General features: G+C 37.6%; 1 protein-coding gene across 9 annotated transcripts in view; it reads left to right on the top strand.

Moving 5' to 3' along the window:
- The window catches only part of Ncoa1 (nuclear receptor coactivator 1), a 205946-nt gene that overhangs the window by 110622 nt on the left and 73377 nt on the right, over nt 1-21947 (top strand). For 7 of the 9 annotated variants that reach the window (XM_087907441.1, XM_087907440.1, XM_087907438.1 and 4 more), the window contains 4 exons: nt 3300-3405; nt 8944-9110; nt 12133-12230; nt 17426-17603. In XM_087907441.1, coding sequence (XP_087763567.1) covers nt 3317-3405; nt 8944-9110; nt 12133-12230; nt 17426-17603 — 532 coding nt within the window. In that variant the 5' untranslated portion in view covers nt 3300-3316. Of the gene's footprint in view, nt 1-3299; nt 3406-8943; nt 9111-12132; nt 12231-17425; nt 17604-21947 lie in introns of those variants that run through there. The other 2 variants (XM_048436652.3, XM_087907444.1) reach the window with 2 other exon arrangements.

Genomic DNA, 21947 nt, shown 5'->3' with positions numbered 1-21947 from the left:
AGCCAGTGTAGCAGTACTCCATCGTGATTGTTCTTCATACAGAGAATCAGTTTGGGGATCTTTGGCTCCTGGCGTGCCCCCTTCATCTTGTATGTTTCTTTTTGTGCTCCCTGTCTGCTGGGCACACCAAGGCACTTTCCTAGAATTGTTTGTTAACTAACTGGTGCTGGTTTTTAAAATTATCAGTTCTATGCTCAATCTGAGACAAATAATAATTTTTTCTTGTAGAAAAATTGTATTTAAGAGTATGTATGGCCCTGTGTCCTGTGCCATCACCCATTTAGTTTAGTCGGGCACAGTTGACCAGAAATAGATGTAGTTTCTGGTTATGGAAATGATTCTTTAGAAATTGCGTGAGACTAGGTATAATTTAGCAACTCTTAGAAACTTTTCACTTGGACAGGTTGTCTTCTAAAAATAATATGCAAATTGGCTTTGTTAGCTGCCCCTAGTTATATTCCCTAACAACCAAATATAAAGTCAGTCCGCGTACAGTAGCGCTGAAGTTTGTCCCCATTGGAGGCTTTGTATTGTGCCATGTGTTATGTTTTATAAGTACAAAACAGTTACTACAGGAATAATACCATCAACAAATTATTGGAGATTCTCCTCTGACTCTTTGAATACTAGTTCTTAGTTTTATAGGACACCTATTTGTCTGCTACCTCCTTCCTTCAGAATAATTCAGCAAAAATTTAACTTGGGAATCTTGTCTTAGGCCTATTTTAATAAATATGTTTAAATATATTTATTTGTTCTTGTGTGAAAATGAAGTGGCATCTTTATTTCTGTGATACTGGATTAACCTTACTGATGCTTCTTTGAATCTCCATGTTAAAGAAATAAATAAGATTATTGTTTTATTAGTTATGATAACATCTTCTTAGCTGATAATCTCCATCCAAGTACTAGCCAGGCTCAACCCTGCTTAGCTTCCGATCGCAAATGAGCTGGGGCCTGATGAGGCTGGGGTGGCTATCCACATAACAGGGATTCCTGTTGTGGGATTCAGCTACAGAAGCATGTTAACAAGGGCATTGCTCTTCTCACGGCTTGTGTGAGCCCTCACCTGGCTTTGCCTCCTGTTGTCCTCTGACTTCATGCTTATTCTTCCATCCCTGGTCCCAGCCACAGTTCATTACTGTTTCTCAAAAGAAAAAGAAAGGTTATGTTCTGCCTTCAGTGTGTCGTTGTCCTGCTTCCCCCACCTCCCTCCAGCTCACCTTTCCCACCTACCCTACTAGCTTCCCCTTCGCACCCACAATGTTGTACATTATTTTTAAAATTTATCATTTACATCCCTCAAAATGAAAAGAAACTATCAAAATAATTATTTTACAAATTATATTCACAGCTGGATGTCCAGGGCCTGAAAGAGAGGTTATTATATGCACAGAGCTCAATGCTCACTTAAACTGGACTGCTTCCCACATTAAGGTCAATTTTAAAAATTTAAATTTTTTAAGTTACCTTTGCTAGGAACACAGTCATGTAGCCCAGAATTTTATTTAGAGTTTTATTGAAGATGAAACTAAAATTAACATCTGTAGTGCATTTTTAATAAGCAGGTTGTATATATTGCATTATTTTTTTCTATATAGATTATATGTTGTCTTAGTTAGTTTTTAATTTGTTTGAAGGGACACCGTGACCACAGCAACTCTTATAAAGAAAACATTTAATTGGGATGACTCCCTTACAGTTTCAGAGGTTCAGTTCATTATCAACATGACAGGGAGCATGGCAGCATGCAAGCAGACATGGTGCTGGAGGAATAGCTAAGAGTTCTTCATCTTACTGTAACAGGAAGTTGACTGAGACACTGAGCAGTATTCTGAGCATAGGAAACCTCAAAGCCTGCCCCCACAGTGACACAATTCCTCTTACATTAATCTGGAATCTTTAAGATATTTGGTTCCAGGCTAGGATCATCATTATATCTAAGACTGAAGAAGGAAACAGTATAAAATCTCTTAAGAAAGATTTGGCAGGACATGGGTAGCAATTACAAATGACAGATAAGCAAGAAAAAAGAATTAAAATCAATTGCAAGATTGCAGTCCTAGCCTGGTGTAGTGGGGCACACCTGTATTGCCAGCATTCTGGAGGGGGAGGTAGGAGGCCAACCTGGGTTTTATCGTTAATCCCAAACCAGCCTGGACTGCATCATAACAAAATCCTATCTAAAGAACTAAAGAATACTTTGAGTATTGGATACTTTCAAAACTATACTTCTAATATGGAGAAATTAGAAATATTTCCTTTTGTCTGCATGATTAAAATTTTAGGGATTGTTTATCTAGTGAGAAGATGGCAATAGTGTGATCTTTAGAATAGAGAGCGAGAAAGTAAGTTTTAGAAAGAATTAGGAGAGGATTAAGTCTGTGTGAGAGGTTGCCATAGTTTTCACTAGTTTTTAAGTGTTCCCAGCTTGACTGTTGACGCATGGTGCTGTGATGTTTAATAACTTAGACATAAGGAGGAGCTCCAAGTCTTCCCATCTCATGAGTTTGCTCTCCTTTTTTGAGGGTAAATGGAGTAAAACATAATGGTAGTATTTGGCACTGTTGAAATCCAAAGGGGAGTGATGACTCCAAGGGTGGGGTTCTGCATTCCCTTGGGATTCTGCAGAGCAGGGATTGATGCAGACAGATCAGAAACTGGCACGTGTGCAAACCTGGCTGACATGCTAAGGGATGACTCTGTGTTCTTTGGCATTCATACCAAGATCCTAATGTAGACTAAACACTTGATCTTGGTCGCTGGATGATGTAAACACAAGGTTAGGCATGTGTAGAAAGTACAATTCAAAATCTAAATTGAGCTTATCACTTAACTTTAATCATATGTATATTGTTCATTTTTCTATGAGTATAAAATCTCCAGCTTCGTGAGTAAAGTTGTTTTAAGCCTTTTTGCAAAGTGAGGTCTGAATAATCATTCTGAATCTGAACAATAATAATAAATATTTTTCAGAGTCCTGTTTTTTACATTTACACATGGAAGTGATTTTTCTCTTGGTAAACAATATCTCTAATTATCCTGAAAAAATTTTTATCCTGATTGATTATAACATTTTCATATAATTTTATTCACTGATTTAGAAAATTAAGTATAGCAACGAGTGGTTGGAGTCCCCAGTAATGTTAGATGCTGGTGCTTGTGGTGGCTGTCATCACCTAGTCACTGTTTAGGTCTGTGCTATGGTTTTGTTTAGAAGTAACAGGGAGCTTCCCCTGCCCGTATTTGGTTAGAGAGCTCATGAGAGGTTTATTTCTTATTTTACCCTTATTGTTTAGGTGTGAAGTTTGTCAACATGAGTGGCCTTGGGGACAGTTCATCCGACCCTGCAAACCCAGACTCACATAAGAGAAAAGGATCGCCATGTGACACACTGGCATCAAGGTAAGAGTGCACTTCTGTTTCTGGCAGAGCTTTTGTGCCCTTCCAACACTTTGGAGCTTTGTTCCATCTACTCCATGTTGAGTGGTCGCCTGTCTTCTGCTTACTTGAAGCATTCTGTGCCCCCCTCCTGGTCTTTGCATGGGCTTCTCCTTCCATTCAACTTGCATCCTCTTTATTTTCACAACTAACCTATAGGTATATTGTAGATACTGTGTTGATCATTATTTCCTTAAAGGGAGGCTGCTCTTCCTACTACAACTACTAGATCAATCCCTCCACACTTCATTGCTTGGTTGGTTTTGTCGTTTTACACACACACACACACACACACACACACACACACACACACACACCTTTGCTACCAAGACATGGTTTCTCTGTGTAGCCTGGCTGTCCTGGAACTTGCTCTGTACACCAGGCTGGCCTTTAACGCAGAGGTCCACCTGCCTCTGCCTCTCAAATGCTGGGATTAAAGGTGTGGACCACCACCATGCTGCTCCCCTTTTCATATATCTGTTTTGTACGTATGTATAGCTTTGATTCATAACTACAGACTGTTGCTAGAGTGTATACTCATTGTATGAATTCTTAGTGTCTTAGCTAGACTGTAGGCTTACTATGTAGCATATATTGTAAGAGATGTTATCTGCTCATTCACCATTGTATCCCTAGTCACGGTGCAATATGTAGCTTTTCTCTAGTAAGGACAATAAATCCTGTCAAATGAATAAATAAGTCTATTGAACACCTTTAAGTGCTATCTTAGAAGCTAAGAAGTACATTGTTACAATATTTATTTTTAAAATTACATTGTGGCATTAACTACTTGCTATGTTTTTTTTAAAAAAATATGGCTACATTGAGAAATTAATGCTAAGGGAATCCTAACAAGTGCCAGGTGAATAAGAAACCTCACTTAGGGTAAAAGAATCTTCTCAGCTGACAAGAGAAATGTATAGATTTTATTCCATTTGGCTTCTAGGAGCTAGATTAAGTTGTTTTCAGTTTCTACACTACTGATATTTTGAACCAGAAAATCTGTTGCGGAGGCTTTCGTGTGTGTTGTAGGTGTTTAGCACTGTTGCTGCTTGTGTACCTAAATGCCAGTCGTGTCTTAGTTGTAATAAAGATTGTCTGTGAATGCTCCCCGATGCTCCCCCAGGGATAAGGAGCACAGAATCACCCCAGCTGACGACACTGATCTCCAGGAAAGGCTGCAGCTCTTCAGCTGTTGGTTGCCTGCTTTTCCTGGGGTGGGGGAGAGAAGGGCAGGAATGGAAAGAGAGGGGAGAGGAGAAACTGCTGTTAGGATGTAAAACAAATGAATAAGTTTAATTAATAATAAAAAATGCTAGGGCTAGAGGCTGGAAAAAGAAAAATGACCGACCATTCCTCACAGAACAGTTGTCTTCATTACTCAAGCACACATGTCCAGATGCTAGGATAAAAGTTTATGCCACATTTGAACCAGATTTGTGTTGTCAAAGTTAGTGCATTGTTTGTTTCTACATATAAATTCAGTTTTTCTTACAGGAAAATTTAAGAATAAATAAAATTATTGTCTTTATGTTTGCTTTCTCATTTGAGGAAATTTTGAATATGTAAGAACAGAGACTTAAAAAGCTACGTATAACAACCATATAAAATTGATGCTATGTTCCTATATTAATATTTTGTTAGTTATATTTGTATTTTTTTCATAATTTCTTTGTTGTTGCTGTTTTGTGTAGGGTTTCATTCTGTAGTCCATACTAGCCTTGAACTTGGACCAGTCCTCCTACATCAACTTCGGGGAGCTGGGATTCTAGGCATGCCCATATTGTGTTTTCCAATTGATAGTTATTAATGTTTATGAATTTTAATGGCTGTGGGCATCAGTAACATTTCTGCCTATTGTGCTGAACAATCCCCATTTTTGTAATCATTTATTTGTAAATTACCTTTGTATATGTGTATCTGTATATGATAACATTACTACAAATACCAAAATTTTTATTTATTCTTTTTCTCCTTTGAATGTTTTGAGATAATTATCTTGATGTTTGCTTGAAAGATATTTGAAAACATTTACTCATTCAGGTTTTTATGTATGGGCTTCAGTTTTAATAAAGCACTATCTTTGATACGGAAAATCAGAAATTTATTAGTTTGAAGCTGCTTGTGTATTAATGCCACCTTGTAACGCTTCCTTTGGTCTTATTATATGTTGTCTTCCCAAACAGACTGTGAGCTCATTAATCATAAAGAGCATCTGTTAGGCCTCACAAGGTATTGCCAGCCATGCAGCCGAGCCAAACATGACTATCTAAAGAGCCCTAGATAGAGCGACTTCTCTGTTACAGGTTCCCGTGCTCAGGTAGCTTGTATCTCTCCAACCCCTCATTTGTTCTATGAAAATGAAGATAAAAATGCTTGTTTTAAATGGTGGCTATCTATGCTTTATCTTTCCTTAGCATTTCCAGCTTAACTCAACAGTGTGTATTAAATGCTGACTGTTTAGCAAGCACCATCTGTGTGCTGTTGTAAGGATATAAATGGAGTGAGAGATAGGTCTTCTATCTTCAAGGAACTTGCAGATGTGACCATGCCACTAATTCTTAAATCCTTTTGGGTTCCCTATTTTCTAAAAAATAAATCATTCTAATTAAAGTCATACTAGATGGCATTTATTGAGCTAATAGTACATGCCAAGAACTTAGCAATTTATTTTCATGCCTTATGTTTTTAATCCTCACAAACCCTAGGAGGTCATTTATGTCATTATCCAAGTGGTCAGACAAGGAGATTGAAGCAGAAAGGTTAAATTGTTGTCCCTGTCTGAGGTTGGATAGGTAGTCAGTGACCAGACAGGTGACATTGCTGATCTGGCCTACACTTCCTCCTATCCATATACTTCTGTGGTTTGGACATACTCACCTATTGTGTATAGGTTTTGAATTTCATATTTCTAACCTCCTTTAAACAGTTGATAAAGCCAAGTTAGCTTTCTGGAAAATAAGATATCCCTACCTCTAACTTGTGCTACTATTTCTCTGGAGTGAAATACCATTTCTGTGTATTTCTTTAGTATTGTGGTTTTGCCACCAAGTATAACAAAGGCCTGTTTCCTTTTTACTTCCTTTCAAGTGGGAGCTATATGTAATTTACTCCAGGGTGTTTAGAAAATATCACATAATTATCTGTCATATGATAAATTTAGGAATGTTTATTGAGTTTGCTAGTACATTAACTAAGGAAAGATACAGCAGTCCTTCCATATCCATAGTATCAACAGTATTCTGGAAAAAAAATGACACCTGAACCAAACATGTGTTGATGTTTTTGCATGGTGTTATTGCCTAAATATAGGATGACAACTAATTATGCAGCATTTTCATTGCATTAGGTATTGTAAATAATACAGAGATGATTTTAAGCTTGATGAAAAATTTCCATAGGGTATGCAACTAATATGCCATTTTATAAAGGCTTTGCAAGTGCCCAGATTTGGTATCCACAGGGATCCTGAAACTGGCACCATTTAAGATTGTGAGGCCAACTGTAATCATGAAAATTTAGCTCAGGATAGCATTAACTAGTGTATTTGCCACTTGCAAGGTAATAAAAGGATTTAGCAAATGAAGAAGTTGCTCTAACGTAGTAAGAAAAGTCTTTTTCCTTTAAGATAGAGTTTCTGTGCCCTCTATTCCTTCAGTTTTGACTCTGAGCATGTCTGCTATCTTTTTTTTTCTATGTAGTTACTGACTGCTTCATTGAAAGGCGATTTTTATTTCCCTGATCTGAAATTTGCATTTTATTGACATCTGCTATTCCTCACTATATATAGCTTCTTAATCCATCCTTCTGTATTGGGACACTTTTCTTTTACGCTGTAATGTTTTCAGGCATTTCAGTATTACTCAAAACTTAATAGCAAAAACGTGTTTGATGACTGACCATGGAAGTACATACTTATAATCCCAGCAACCTCAAGGTAGATGGAGGTTGATCACCAGTTCAAGAATAGCCTGGACTGTATAGTAAGACTTTGTCTCAAAACAAACCAACAAATGAAAAGTATCAGAAGGGAGGGGGTTTCACCAAGTAAATCTAAATTGCTCACTCCCTATTGAAATTTAAACCTGTTAAGTTCCTGCTCAATACTGAATCTACTAAATGTGTCTGTTATCTGTGAGGTTCCCTAAGGTAAAATCACATGTCCTCAAATACTTTCGTGTTGCAGATAAATCCTTGTGAATATGAAAATATGTTCCTCATTTTATTCGTGCTTTGCTTCAGTGCCTGAGTGAAGTTTGTCGAGATGCCTTGCTGTTTTCTGTTTAAGTTATTACGATAGAGTTTTACTAAGCAAAGTGGGAGTGATTCCTCAGTAATGAAAGACTTAACAGATAAAGACAGAATGTGTGGTTGCCAGAGTTTTACATTTGATTATGTTTGGGGATATGTACCATTTGTAGTACTTTGTTTTATAGCAAATGTAGTACGTTAGTTGACTGTGTTCTTAGCGCACTGTGTTGAATAAGTGCTTTTGTTTTTAAAATTTTCCCAATCCTTAAGAAAAGTAAAGGGTATTTAACTGTTGTTTATTGTAAGGTTTTTAGCAAGTGACTTCTCTCTCTTCTCACCTCTTTTTTCCTACCACTTTTATGTGCAGCCAAATGATTTTAACTGCTGTTTGTAAAACAAAGCTTGTCGTGAATGGGCTTTCCTCTTTTATTTGGATAATGGAAAGTTTTAGAGTAATATTTTACCATCTTTGAATGCATTACAGAAAGCAAGTTTCTGGTGACTTGGCGAAATAAATTAGGGGTAAAGAATGAAAAGAAAAATGTATAGTAATTCTTCCATATATTCAGCAGACTGTTTAAAGTGCTATCTGTCTGACATTACCCTCTGTTCTTTCTGTTCACTTTAAGGTGATCATGTCTGGTTTTGTTCAGAGCTGACAAGAACTATTTGTAGCTTTTGTTTTGTGTTATATCTAAAAGAAGCTATACACCATTGTTCTCTAGTATTTACTTTTTAGATTGTACTTTGGATCAGTTCTTTTTTATAAAGAGCAACTAATGTTCCTATGAGAGTAAGAATGAAGACTTTATCAGGTTCCTCATTACAATTCATTCATCTGAGTTATAATCATTAATGCTACTTAAACTGTAGCAAAACTACTTGAAAATTCACATTCTATTTCAAACATACAGTAACCATAAGTATAAGGAGTAGACTTGCTGTCTGTCTGGTTCCTTTAATATCTGGTAGCCATTTGTTATTTGAAAGGTTTATACATCACTGACAAAACCTATCTGTCATAAATCATTCTCTTTATTATATTTTAGCCAGAGTTATTTTGTATACTTGAGTATTTTACAGTGTCTGAGTTTTAGATGTGATTTTAATTTGATTTTTAAATCTGGTTTTATATTTTAAGTAAAAGCAAGATTTCCTTCAAATGTGTGAACATTAATATCTTTGGTCAGAGAAGGAAATAACATGTTATAAATGCATGCTAACCAGATTGTTTTTTTGTGTGTGCAACAGTACTGAGAAGAGGCGCAGGGAGCAAGAAAATAAGTATTTAGAAGAACTAGCTGAATTACTATCTGCCAACATCAGTGACATTGACAGCTTGAGTGTAAAACCAGATAAATGCAAGATTTTGAAGAAAACAGTAGATCAGATACAGCTAATGAAGAGAATGGAGCAAGGTAAAAATAAAAGGCTATGTTCTTAGTTGTTATGGTATTGTGATGTATCATCCAACTCTTTCATTATTAAGAGCCCTCATTGCTTCATAATTTTATTAGAGAACTGTTTTTGTTTAGATAATTTTTATTTTATTGAGCCAAAGAGCCTTTCTTGGTATTATAAAATGGCTCACTAAATTAACTTGAGTACTAGTGAAGTAATTAGCCCGGGAGGTTTTGGAGTCCAATGTTACAGGGCCTTGAAGCTGGAGACACAAGTTATGAGGTGGGACCTGAGGCTCTGGCGTAGAGCTAATGTACAGTAATTCCTTGGTGAAAATCTCTCTGACCTGTCTAAGGAAGCTTGCCTCTCTCTGCCTGAGCTTGCAATGGGAGAAATAGTCCTCTGGGGTGGAAAAACCCATCATATTTTTTGAGGTTCATATTTATAGCACCCGTACTTACTGGGAACCCTACACCACTAATCCCCTGGGTTCCTATCAGGAACAAAGGTAAAGCCCTTTGGGAGAATACTGCTACTCACGGAGTTCTCTAGACTTTTCAGTGAGTGTGCTGAGGAAATCATCTGTGAGGAGTAGGAGCACAAACCCGAGCCTTCACATTAACAGCAATGTGAGGAGTCTACAGACAACTGCTATTTAAAACAGCACAAGTTCCATGACTTAAAGATTAGAAACTGCAGAGCTGTCCAGGGACAGCTGATTTAGCAAAGAGGATAAAGTGTGCTCGAATCCTGCAGACACCAGCCCGCTCTTACATCTGAGGCCAGAGATGATGGGATTCTTCTGTGGAAAGAGATATTCAGGGTTGACCCATGTGAAAACTCAGCTCCTCGCTATTTCCAGTTCCTCGTGGATGTCACAGGCATCTTAGAATAGTCAGCGGTTACAAAAGAAAAGCAGAAAGAAAGGAAATACAGGGGAAGCAGAGATGTGAGGAGGCAGCAACAAAACTAAGATGCCAGTCACTTGGGCAGAGGAGACATTGCACCGTTGAACAGCAGGAACTTTTGGAAGTTAAAACCAGATGCTCAGAAAAATCTTCAGCACATTACTGTGTTTCTCTCCTTTGCCTCTTCATGCTGCCTGCCCCAGCCACTGCAGGCAACACCCCTCAGGTGCCCAGGCTCACTCCTCCCTCCATGTGATGTGCTCTCCCCAGACACCCACTGTGTGCCACTCTCACCCCTTTCTCACTGAAAGTGTTCCCAACAGTTTTATAAGAAATTTAAGTACACCTTTCTTGGTTTCTTTTTCCCACAATACATTGTACATCTGCCATATAAGTTAATTTTAAGTAATCCCTTAGAAAATAAAATAGACAAGTGAAACAAAATAAGAGGAAAAGATAAGAAATTTCTAGGGTTAGTTTAAGACTAGATAGAAGACATTAAATGCCAAGAGGGATAAAAAGAATTTAAAAATAACAAATTAAAAACCCTTTCTTGAAATCGGATTTGATTTGGGATGGAAAACACTCCTGTAGCTGGACATGGTGGATGGAGCACAGCTGTAACCCTAGCACTTGGGATGTTGAGGCCGGAGAACCCCAAGTCTAGGTCGGCCTGTGCTGTATAGGAGGACCCTGTCTCAACAAGAGAAGAGGGGGAGGGAGCTAGGGGAAGAAGAAGGGAGGTTGGGGCAGGACACACACACACTCATACAGACCCAGCACAGTTAGTACAGAGTGCTCACACCCATGCACAATTAGGTGACATGTTAAAACACCAAGGAGAAAAACCAGAGGTCTCCAGTACAATGGATTGCTTTCAGAATGAGTTCCAAGTAACATTGAAAACAAGACTTCTAGACCTGTAACTCTGTGTTCGTGACAGAATTATGAATGGAAAACAGGGATCTTCTGTTATCCCTTTTTCAGACACTGCCATCAGAGCCTTAGTAGTAATCTTAAGAAACAGAGATGTAGACTCTTAACCCAGGGAAACGGGAATCTGAACACAGAAGGACGGGGAAAGAAGACACAGACAATACTGTTATGTAGACACCTAGCAAAACATGAGAAACAGTTGCAATTGGAGCACGTGGAGAGGGTTCTACAAGAAATGCTACTGGAGTCTGATATCTGGCCAAGTAGAGAAGGATTTTCATATTGGGTTTGGGTTTGGTTGTGTGGCTGTTGTTAGATTTGGGGGATTTTGTTTTGTTCTGTTTTGGGACAGGGTCTCACTGTGTAGCTCTGCCTGGCCTGGAACTCTATTTAGAACAAGCTGACTTCAAACTCACAGAGATCTGTCTACCTGCCACTCTCTCCCCAGTGCTAGGACAAAAAGTTTGTGCCATCATACCTGACCAGAGAAATTTTTAAGCTCAGGAGGAGTGTTTAGGAATGACTTAAATGGCATAGAAAATTTGAAAACTTTAAACTATACACAAAATATAATATATAAAAATATACAATAAAATAGATAATATGCAAAATATAAAATACATCTGATTTACCAATAAAGTATATTTACAGCCGTTATTATGGAGATATTAGATGTTGATTAATATAAAAATGTAAAGACATATCCTGAGAGGATTCTAGGAGGCATAAATGTAATGACTTGAACAAAATGCAGTGTCTTGAACAGAATAATCTAGGTAGGTGTCAAGAAATCAGACTCCCCCTGTGGATTTTGCTGCCATTTCTACGCTATTTCCATCGCATGTAATAAATATGGGCGACTTGTCTGCATCCCGCTGGCCAGATGAGGGTAGAGAAAGCAGACAAGAATGCCTCTTTCCTCTACAGACAGGACCCAGAATTGCCTGTCACTTCTGTTCCCATTCCTTAGGCCATTACCTGACACACAATTATTCCCATCTTCAGTTTTCCCTAAAATTTTAAATGCTTTTCTTTTATATACAATAGTCTACATGACTTAATGAGTCTTTAAATTATTATAATTTGCTTAAAAAATCTTCCTTATATCAGTGGTATAAATCTGTCTTCTTTATACCTGCTCTGATTATAATGAGCTCTCTTTGGATGTATAGTTTTTAAAGTTTTATTGTTGCAGAGAAATCAACAACTGACGATGATGTGCAGAAGTCCGACATCTCATCCAGCAGTCAAGGGGTGATAGAAAAGGAGTCACTAGGCCCTCTTCTTTTGGAGGTAAGTGTCCTCCCTGACCCCCTAATGCAAATCTTTGTCCTTACCAGTTTAATTTTTCTTTATCTTCATTTGATGTCATATATCCAATTAATAAAATATGAAACAAAGTTTTTCTTTAAACTTTTAAAATAGGATTTTATTATAAAGACTGCTTCGTGGTTGTTTTTTCAAAATAAAAGTGAGTAACGGACATAAAAATTTTTCATATAGGCATTCCAAGGAATCTGATGCAAATCAAAGCCTACACGATGGCTTTGCCTTCTGTTTCTGGAGTAATTAGAATTATCTGGAAAAAGAAAACTGAATTATTAAGCTAGCAAGTACAATGTATGCATATTGCAGAAGTCCACATTTAAGTGAAAAACAACCCAATTCATTGGATTAGATATTGTCCAAAATATTTTCTGAATAAAAGAGTTTAAATTGATTTTATACACACACTGTAAATGAGAATTAAATTACTACCAAACTTTATAAAGTGAAAACTTGAATTACTGTGCAAGTACTGTAGTATTTCACCTGCGTCAGCTCTCTCTAGCTTCTGCTGCTGGATGTTGAATATAGACACTTTGTTTTCAAGCTCATCACCTTAAATAAATGTTTTCCCTCATATGTGAATGTTTAAAAGCACTTATCTATGTGTACATGCACATGCTTTTGTCTCTTGAAAACAAATTGTCTATGTATTTGTCAAAATATATGCAAATTAAATGTTTTCCTTGTCCTTTCTCAAGCCCTTCTTTCTGGAGGCGGCAGGTCTCCCTAACAGACTTGTACACATTTGCACTCATGGTTTTATTACCATAGTGCAATTTTATTACCATAGTGCACATTTTTTATATGAAATGTATAGTGTTGCCATCTTAAAGACTTTACTCAAGGAATCTTTATCCCCATTGCAGGATTCTTATTCTGTCTTTAACCTTTGTAAATTCTTCCATTGTTTTTCCTGTGTGGGTACTGTAAAAATATTGGAAATTATGTATTTTATTCTGAAACCCCTGTCACGTGACCTTAAGTGACTATCTCATTTAAAGCCAAGGGTCTGCAAGAAGTCTTGCTCAATATGGGCCCTGCTGTGAGACCATAGTGGCTCTCCTTAGAAAGTGGCATCCTGGGCAGATGGGAAAGCTCTCAGATTGATGGTGGTGAACTTAATGGACAAGCGTCTGTTTGTTATCAGCTTTGTATGCAGCACGTCATAAGGTCAGCTGTCAGGAAACTCCTCCCCAAAAACACATGTGAGGGAAACTTGTAGAAGAATAATGATAGCAAATTGTCTTCATCAGGCACAGTTTAGACAGTAGCGATGTTTGTATATTCATATTCCTAACACCAGTCCCAAAAACATTCCCTGAATTACTATCATTTTTTAAGGTTGGGATTGTGGCGCATCTTCTACTACTGATTTTATTTTTATATTTTAAGATGTATATAAGCATATATCTCATTTATAATAAAAAACTAAAATTGGGAACACTAAATGATATGCAACAGTAATTTCATTATTATATAAGAATATCCCAAAAGAAATTTTACACCTACTGTTTAAAAGAAATGTGTATTTTTAATTATTCCTATTTTTATATATAAACTGCAAGGTAGATAACTATATACTGGTCACCCACTATGAAATTTATCACTAACCTGACATCTTCAAAGTTAGCTGGATGTGGGTATGCCTTTGTGTGCCCTTCAAACTCAAAATGGTTTGCAAAGTGCTTGTCCAGTTGTCGATGTTTGTATATTATCACACCCTTCTCTCTTTTGCATTTTAGGTTAAATGAGCAACAGCTTGAATACAAATATTTTTCTCTTTTTTCTTACTAAATGTTACTGGAGTCACAGTGGCTGAATGGTTAAGGTGTTGGACTTGAAAACATTACAGTAATTACAGGATTGTACTTTTTTTTTTTTAAGAGAAAAAGCATCTTGGTTATATGAAGGTGTAAGTCACAATTCCACACCAGTTTGGGTGATTAGTAAAAGGGTTATTTATTTAAAGGAAAAACTTACAGATCACTGTCCTGGACAACAGCCCTCTGCATGACCAGGAAAGGAGTTCATATCCAGAAGCTGAGTCTGAAGCAAGAAAGAGAACTCACAGCTACTGCTGCTTTAAAAAGCAGCAGAGACCACGCCCACGTGGGCTGCTATCTTAAAGGCTATTGGCTGAAGGAGCAGAAGAAGCTCCCGCAGCAGTTATAGGCTTTGTGATAGAGTTATCTAAAAATTTAGTTCAAAATTAAATGCAATAATGTTATATTTTAAGCAATAATTTCATCCCTTCATCCAGTGATGAACACTTAGGCTAGTGTATACTAGCTTGACTATACTGCATTAGTGGAGTACTGATACCTCTTCAAGAGATGGAGTTCATTTTCTTTGGCTATATAAATTCAGATGTAAGATTGCTAGATTAGCTGGTATTTTGTTCTTTTTTTTTTCTTTTCTTTCTATTTTGAGGATCTTCCATGCTCTGTTCCATATTGACTCTACCAGTTTACCTTACGTCCGATTATATAGCTGTTGTTACCAACAAGGCATAGGAGCTGCTGTTGTACCTTTAGAGGTGTCTTGACCATACTGACTATTGTGGTTCACAGCCATCACAGCTGAGTGGGACTACTGACTGCTTCTCTCTCTTAGTAGCTTATATAGAACTGTGGGAAGATTTGGTGTCAGATCCAGCTGAAATCCTCCGATGTCTAAAATGTATGGTGTCTTTAGCAATAGGGTTCTTAACTTCAACTTCTAGGAGCCTATATTGTTTTGGAAGTCTCTTGAATTCCCCTGACCCAAAACTCAAAAGGAATTTTTTCATGCCTAGTATCTGATTTTTGTTAGATGGTTCTTGGGAGGAGGCATTATCATCCCAAGTACTATAACTTCATTTAAACTACATGCACATCCTCTCTCTCTCTCTCTCTCTCTCTCTCTCTCTCTCTCTCTCTCTCTCCCTCCCTCCCCTCCTCCCTCCCTCTCTTCCTTCCTCTCCCTCCCGCCCTTCCTTCCCCCCTTACACACACATATGTATTATATGTAATTTTAAGTAACTACAAAATAATAAGATTCTCTATGACTATTTCAAACATCTTTAGTGTTATTTATCCCTCTCCCCTTCCTCTTCTTTGATATTGTCATCCTCTCCCCTCCCCAATTAAAGATTCCCCCCTGTTATCTATTTTTCCCCTGTATCCTCTTCCTCCTCTCTAGAGCTCCTTTCCCACTCCCATGGTCCATTTCTTGGTCTCTGTATTTACTCTAGGTTATACTCAACATCTGAAGATTTGTAGTGAGGATCCACAAATTAGAGAGAACATGAAGCCTTTGCATTTCTAGGTCTGAGTTACTCACTGAATATAATATTTAGTTCTCTCCATTTATATGTAAATTTCATGATTTTGTTTTTCTTTACAGATGAGTAGTATTCCATTGTATATATACCTCATTTCACTATTCACTCATCAGCTGAAGGATATTTAGGCTGTTTCCATTTCTTTTTAATAATTGTGACTACAGCAGCAATGAGTAGGCTGAGCAAATATCTATAGACTAAGATGTTGAGTCCTTTGGGCATATGCCAAGGAGTGGTATAGCTGGGTCATATGGTAGTTCTATTTTTAGTTTTTTGAGAATTTTCCACACTGATTTCCATAGTGGCTACACCACTTTGCAATCCCAGCAAGAGTGCATAAGGGTTTCCCTTCCCCCACCAGCATTTGTTGACCATTGTTTTTTAACTCTTAGTCATTCTGATTGGGGGAAGGTGAAACCTCAAAGTTGTTTTCATTTGCATTTCTCTTATTTTATTTCTTCTTTTGAGAACTCATTTGAATCTATAGCCTATTTTTTAATTGGGTTGTTTGGTTTGTATATTCTGTAACAAGTTAATTGCATCATTTTTAAATAGCTAAGAAGATTCCAAATAAGCAAGATGATACTGTCAACTTCTATAATCTAGATCTTCCCTAGAAACTTGGAACTGTCTGGACTTCGTGAAGGACCATCATGTTATATGTTTATTAGAGTTGATTTCTTCCATATGTTTTCGATTGCAATCTAAAAGTTCTAGCAATTTCTCTGCCTCTGGAAATATTCTGTGCCCCTAGGGGTACATATATCTCCTCTTGGAGCAGCTCTCTATACATAGAAGGCCCTGGGAACCTGGCTCCTGTCCACTCCACTAACTTCTTTGCTACCCGCAGGCCTCGCTGTACTTCTTACTCCTTTGCTCCACACTACTTTTGCCTTGCCACGTGCCATGTGCTCCTTTCTTCCTCCAGTGACTTCGCTATGCTAGCTCTCCCAGAGTTGGGGAGGGCTTTGAAAGGTGCTTCTCGTCACCCCCACCACTCCCAAATGAGCATCCTGTCTGTGCTCAGTGTTTCATGTATATGTGACACCACATTGATCTCTAGTACTTTGTTATGTGCGTCCTCTCATTCTTCCACAGGCTCCTCACAGGCAAAGGCCCAGTATTCACCAACATAATGCAGAGATTTTTTTCAAGACTGAATAGGTCACTTACTTCACATTTGCTACTATAAAAAATAATTTCTAGAACTGTAGGGACTGTTTAGTAGTAAAGAGCATATAACTGCTTTTGCGAGAGACCCAGGTTTGATTCCTAGCACCCATGTCAGGCAGGCAGCTCACAACAGCCCATAGCTTCAGCTCTCCAAGGTATCTAACATCTCTGGCCTTCAAGGGCATCTTGAAGGCACAAACCCATACATACACACATGTATGCATTATTAAAAATAATAAAAATAAATATTTAGATGAAATTACTTCTGAGAAAGAAGGCTGATATTTTTCATTCACACCTGCTGGAATCTTTAGTTTAAAGCCCATTTGAAAAATCATGACCTCCCTCCACAAAGAAGCAGTCTCCTTTTTAACTTGATATATATTTATTTCTAATATTTTTGTGTGTGTGTGGGAAGGTCGAGACAGGGTTTCTCTGTAGCTTTGGAGCCTGTCCTGGAACTGTCCTCGAACTCACAGACATCCGCCTGCCTCTGCCTCCCAGTTGCTGGAATTAAAGGCGTGCGCCACCACCTCCCAGCTCTAATATATTTTTAATAGAAAAATGTGTTTCCTTTTATCTTTTAACCTCCCAATGTTTTTAATCAGTGTCTTCATGTCTTAATCCTTTTCTTTTTCTCCTCCCCCCCCCCCCGGCTTTGCAGGCTTTAGATGGATTTTTCTTTGTTGTGAACTGTGAAGGAAGAATTGTATTTGTGTCAGAAAATGTGACCAGCTACTTGGGATACAATCAGGAGGAATTAATGAATACCAGCGTCTACAGCATACTGCACGTGGGAGATCATGCAGAATTTGTCAAGAATCTGCTACCAAAATCACTAGGTAGAAAGAAAGTAGCTTTTTATTTCTAATACTTACTACTATAACATATACAATTTAATAGTGTAAAATAATATACTTAAAATATTTCTAATGTGGCTACAGCTTCAGATATATCAATAGCTCATAAGAATCTGTATCATCAGTGTGCTGCCATGTGATGTGACAGTAGGGAGCCAGCGTGGTTACCTTACTGCAAGAAGATTCTACTTAAAGTTCACTTTGTTCATAGTTTTGATTATATGCAGGAAAGGAGAGCCCTTCTCACTGCCCTGCTCTCAGAATAAAGGATAGGAGGAAGAGAAGGGTCAGGAGGGTGTGCTGCTGTATTTTATACTTTCAAAATGTAAGCATTTGGAATGTAAGTTTTTCTCAACTCCTTAGTCCAACTCTGACTGGATGGCTTGGCCACTGGGGAGAAGCCCAGCTGAGAGGATGAAGGGCCTTATCTCCAGCTGCTGTTTCACCCACTAAACTGTGCTGATCCTCGAGGGACGTTAATGGACTGACAGCTGCCCTTTGTTTGCTCCTTGAATTTTGAGACTCCTGCTAGAAAGATTTTCAGGACTCAAGTTCCAATTGCTCCTATCGATTGAATTCCTAGTCTCTAAAGTAAATATGTTTTGTCAGTGTACATTTATTTAGTAGAAACTGGAAGCTTTACATATTTAATTTCCGATTGAATTTACTTCAGATTTTTTTGTTCCTGTTTTTCCCGTCATTTGTTTATTCAACTACCTCTGAAATAAGACTAAGATCACACAGATAAATTGATCAAACATGAGTTTTTCTTAGAGACATGATGTGGTAGCAGTTAGGAGGGTCCTCACTATCATTTAGTACCATTTACTGAGGCGGCAGCTCAGGGAAGAGAAACTAAGATCCCTTAGTGTCTCTGCAGGTGACACCTGAGTTTCTTCCTCTGGTTCTGCCCTCTAGTTTCTTTTGTTCAGTCATTCTGCAGATCTTGTGTGCGGATTTAATTGAGATAATTCATATTATTGTTGCCTTAAAAAAATTTTCATATTCCCACTGGGTAGTAGTGGCACATGCTTTTAATCCCAGGAGAGGCAGAGGCAGGCAGAGTTCTAGGAAGGCTCCAAAGCTACAGAGAAACCCTGTCTCCAAAAAAAGAAAAAGAAAAGAAAATTCATATTCCCATCTGTATTAACAAAATATCTGTTGAATTTAGCAGATTGCCTGGATGGGAAGAGAGCTGAGGTCATAGAAAACAAAGCCGAGCTATCTTCTGCCCCCTGAAGAAGGGGCTCATTGTTCAAAAGCCACAACATTACTCATCCCAATGTGGTTACTGTAGATATGTTACTATTCAGTTTGCCCCCGTCACTGCCAGGAGGTAAATAAGACTGGAGTGTCATCTAATATCTGATATCATGGTGATTCTGCTCTGACCACCTGTAGGTCCTTGACTAGCCTTTTCCAACTAGCTTCCAACACGACTGGGAGAGATGTGGCATATCTCTGCAGTGGCATCATTTCCCCATTCACCCAAAGAAGGAAAGAACAGAAACCTAGGAATGATACAGCCTAACTGTACTGCTAGTACAAGAGAGTACACCCACAAACAGGGCATGCTCAGGAGTCACAGAGTTTATCTTCTAGTTCTGCAGTGGCACTTGGTCACCTGTCAGACAACACTGAGAAGAATGAAGCCCAACTAAACTAACTTAGAAAAGATGCTTTTCTAAGAAGCATTGAAGAGAAAATATATTGTTATTGCATCTATACTTAAAATCTCCATTATCAAAACTATCAAAATATTAAAAAATCAGAAAGCAAAATAAGGTTGAATATATATACCAGCCTCCAAAAAAAAAGTTTCAGACTATGAAGAAATTTGAAGAATTAAGATCACTATTTACAAATCTGCACATATACATATATATTTACCTTATATATGCATAGATCACTGCCATGAATCGAAGGTTATATTTTTGTTTTCACTTACATCAAGAAATTTCAAAAGCTAGTATAAAAAGCATGTTTTAAAATTGCTTTTCAGTTTATTGGTGTAGAAGACTTTGGTGTCTAAAGTCTCTACTTTCATACATAATACTTTACTTATAAAGGGGTAAAATTACATTTGAACACGGAAAAGCAAATATAGTGAGAGGTTCTGTCCATGAAGATGGAGAGAGCTGTAGAGCTGGCTCAATTGGTAAAGTGCTTGCCACACAAGTCTGAGTTCATCCTCCAGAGCCCATGTAAAGGTATGGGCATGGTGGAGCATGTCTGTTAAACCAAGGCTGGAAAGTAAGAAAGATTCCTGGGACTTGCTGGTTAGCCAGTCTAGCCACATGGGGGAGGTCTAGGTTTAATAAGAGACTTTGTCAAAAGAAAAAGACAAGGTAGGACACTATTGAGGAAGACACCCATTGTGAACTTCTCGTTTCCACATGCACACACATGCATATACCCACACAGACGTGTGCATATACCACACACACATATACAAAAGCCTATATTGTGAAGATTTATTTGTAAAATTCTAATAAGCTGTGGCTCGAAGTTTGAAAAATAAATGGAAATAAATTCTCACAGTTCATGGCATTTACATCTCTAGTGATGCACACACTATAGAAGTTAAGATCACTGGCCAGGTGGTGATGGTGCATGCCTTTAATCCCAGCACTCAGGAGGCAGAGGCAGGTGTATCTCTGTGAGTTTAAGACCAGCCTGGTCTACAAGAATAAGTTCCAAAACAGGCTTCAAAACTACACAAAGAAACCCTGTCTCAGAGGGGAAAAAAAAGTTAAGATCATTAAGATCGCTGACATTTTGGTATAAAACAGACATGGGTATGCGTTCTTCCTCTACCACCTACTAGCAGTGTAACCTTGAAACACATTTAATTCCTCCTTAGGCTTCATCTTTCATGGGAAGTTTGGATGGCATTCAAATGATACTTAACTATCTCCTAGTTGAATTTCCTTTAAGTTCAGTTAATATTACTATTTTTGACTTTATCTAAATGTTTTTGAACTTTTAATTTCATGAGAGATGGATCTGTAATTTTGTATCCTTCTCAATTACTTGATTTTTAGGTGTCTTAAAAATTAATGTCATTGAAGAACATTCTTTTCCTTTTATAACTTGCTCCTTCATCTGCTCCCCACAAAACTGAGGCAGATGTTTTTACAGAACTTGTCAATAAGAAAGTTCAGTTTTCCTTAGTTCTTTTTAGAATTGGGCTTTAAAAATAAAAATATTTAAAATAAAATGAAATTGAACTGAATAACTGCTTCTTTATTAAAAAGAATTCTGGGCTGATCATGCAGCTCAATGGTAGAGCACTTGCCTCCAACACACCTGGCAAGCAGTTAGGACTTGAGTTTAAGTCCCAATACTGAAACAAGAAAAAGCCTTTTTGTTGTTTGTTTTTGCAATATCTTGATTGGATTTTCGTTACGACTTTTTTTTTAAACACTAGTAGTTGCATTTATTCTTTAGAGAGGAATTGTGGTGAGTAAAGAAAGAACAACTAGTAAAGATTAGACAGCCTCCCCCAGCACACTCAAATAAAACCCTGGCTTTCATCAGCACTTTATATCTCTAGTCTAGATCTAGCCTTCCCATGTCCAGTGAAGAACACAGAGCCTGTGTTTGTCTTTCCATGAAACGGCAGTCATTATAAGTAAAGACTTAGCATTTAAAAGATTTGGGTTCAAAAAAAGCTCTCTTGTAATAATTTGGATAAGCCAAAAGAAATCTAATTAATATTACGATATATAGAGGATATAGAAGTACCATCTGAAATATCTACCTATATGTATTGAAAGAGTCAGTATCTGACTATTATTTATTTATTTAAGAAGTATGCTAGTTAGAATGTAGTTTGTTGACAGAATTAACTTAGTGGCTATAGTTATTAGTTCTCAATATTTTTTACTAACCAAAAAGTTTTTCTTACAGTTTTTCTGTTCCCTCTTCCTCTATGATCCCTGAGTCTAGGGAGAAGGGGATTTGATACAGATGCCCATTTAGGACTGAGCACTCCACAGTCCCTTATTTTCTATACATTGACCGTTTGTGGGTCTATGTGTTACTTGCCGTCTACCGCAAAAAGAGTTTCTGTGATGGGGATTGAGAGATGCACTAATCTGTGGGTGTAATAATGTCTTTAGGTGTCAATTTAATACACGTCCATGTAGCAGACTAACAGTAGGTTATCTTCTAGGGCCTGTGACCTACCTACCATAGATTCTTGGCTCCATTAATAGTGCCAAGAATTAGTTCAGTCATATTGAACGGACCTTAAATCCAATCAGAAAGTGCTTGATTCATCTCATAATATTTTTGCCGCTATAACACCAGGAGACATATCTT

The sequence above is a fragment of the Myodes glareolus genome, chromosome 6 (genome assembly GCF_982192425.1).
Source record: "Myodes glareolus chromosome 6, mMyoGla1.1, whole genome shotgun sequence".
Classification (NCBI taxonomy): domain Eukaryota; kingdom Metazoa; phylum Chordata; class Mammalia; order Rodentia; family Cricetidae; genus Myodes; species Myodes glareolus.
Note: the sequence above shows the minus strand (reverse complement) of the source record. Positions and strands in the feature narration are given on the sequence as shown.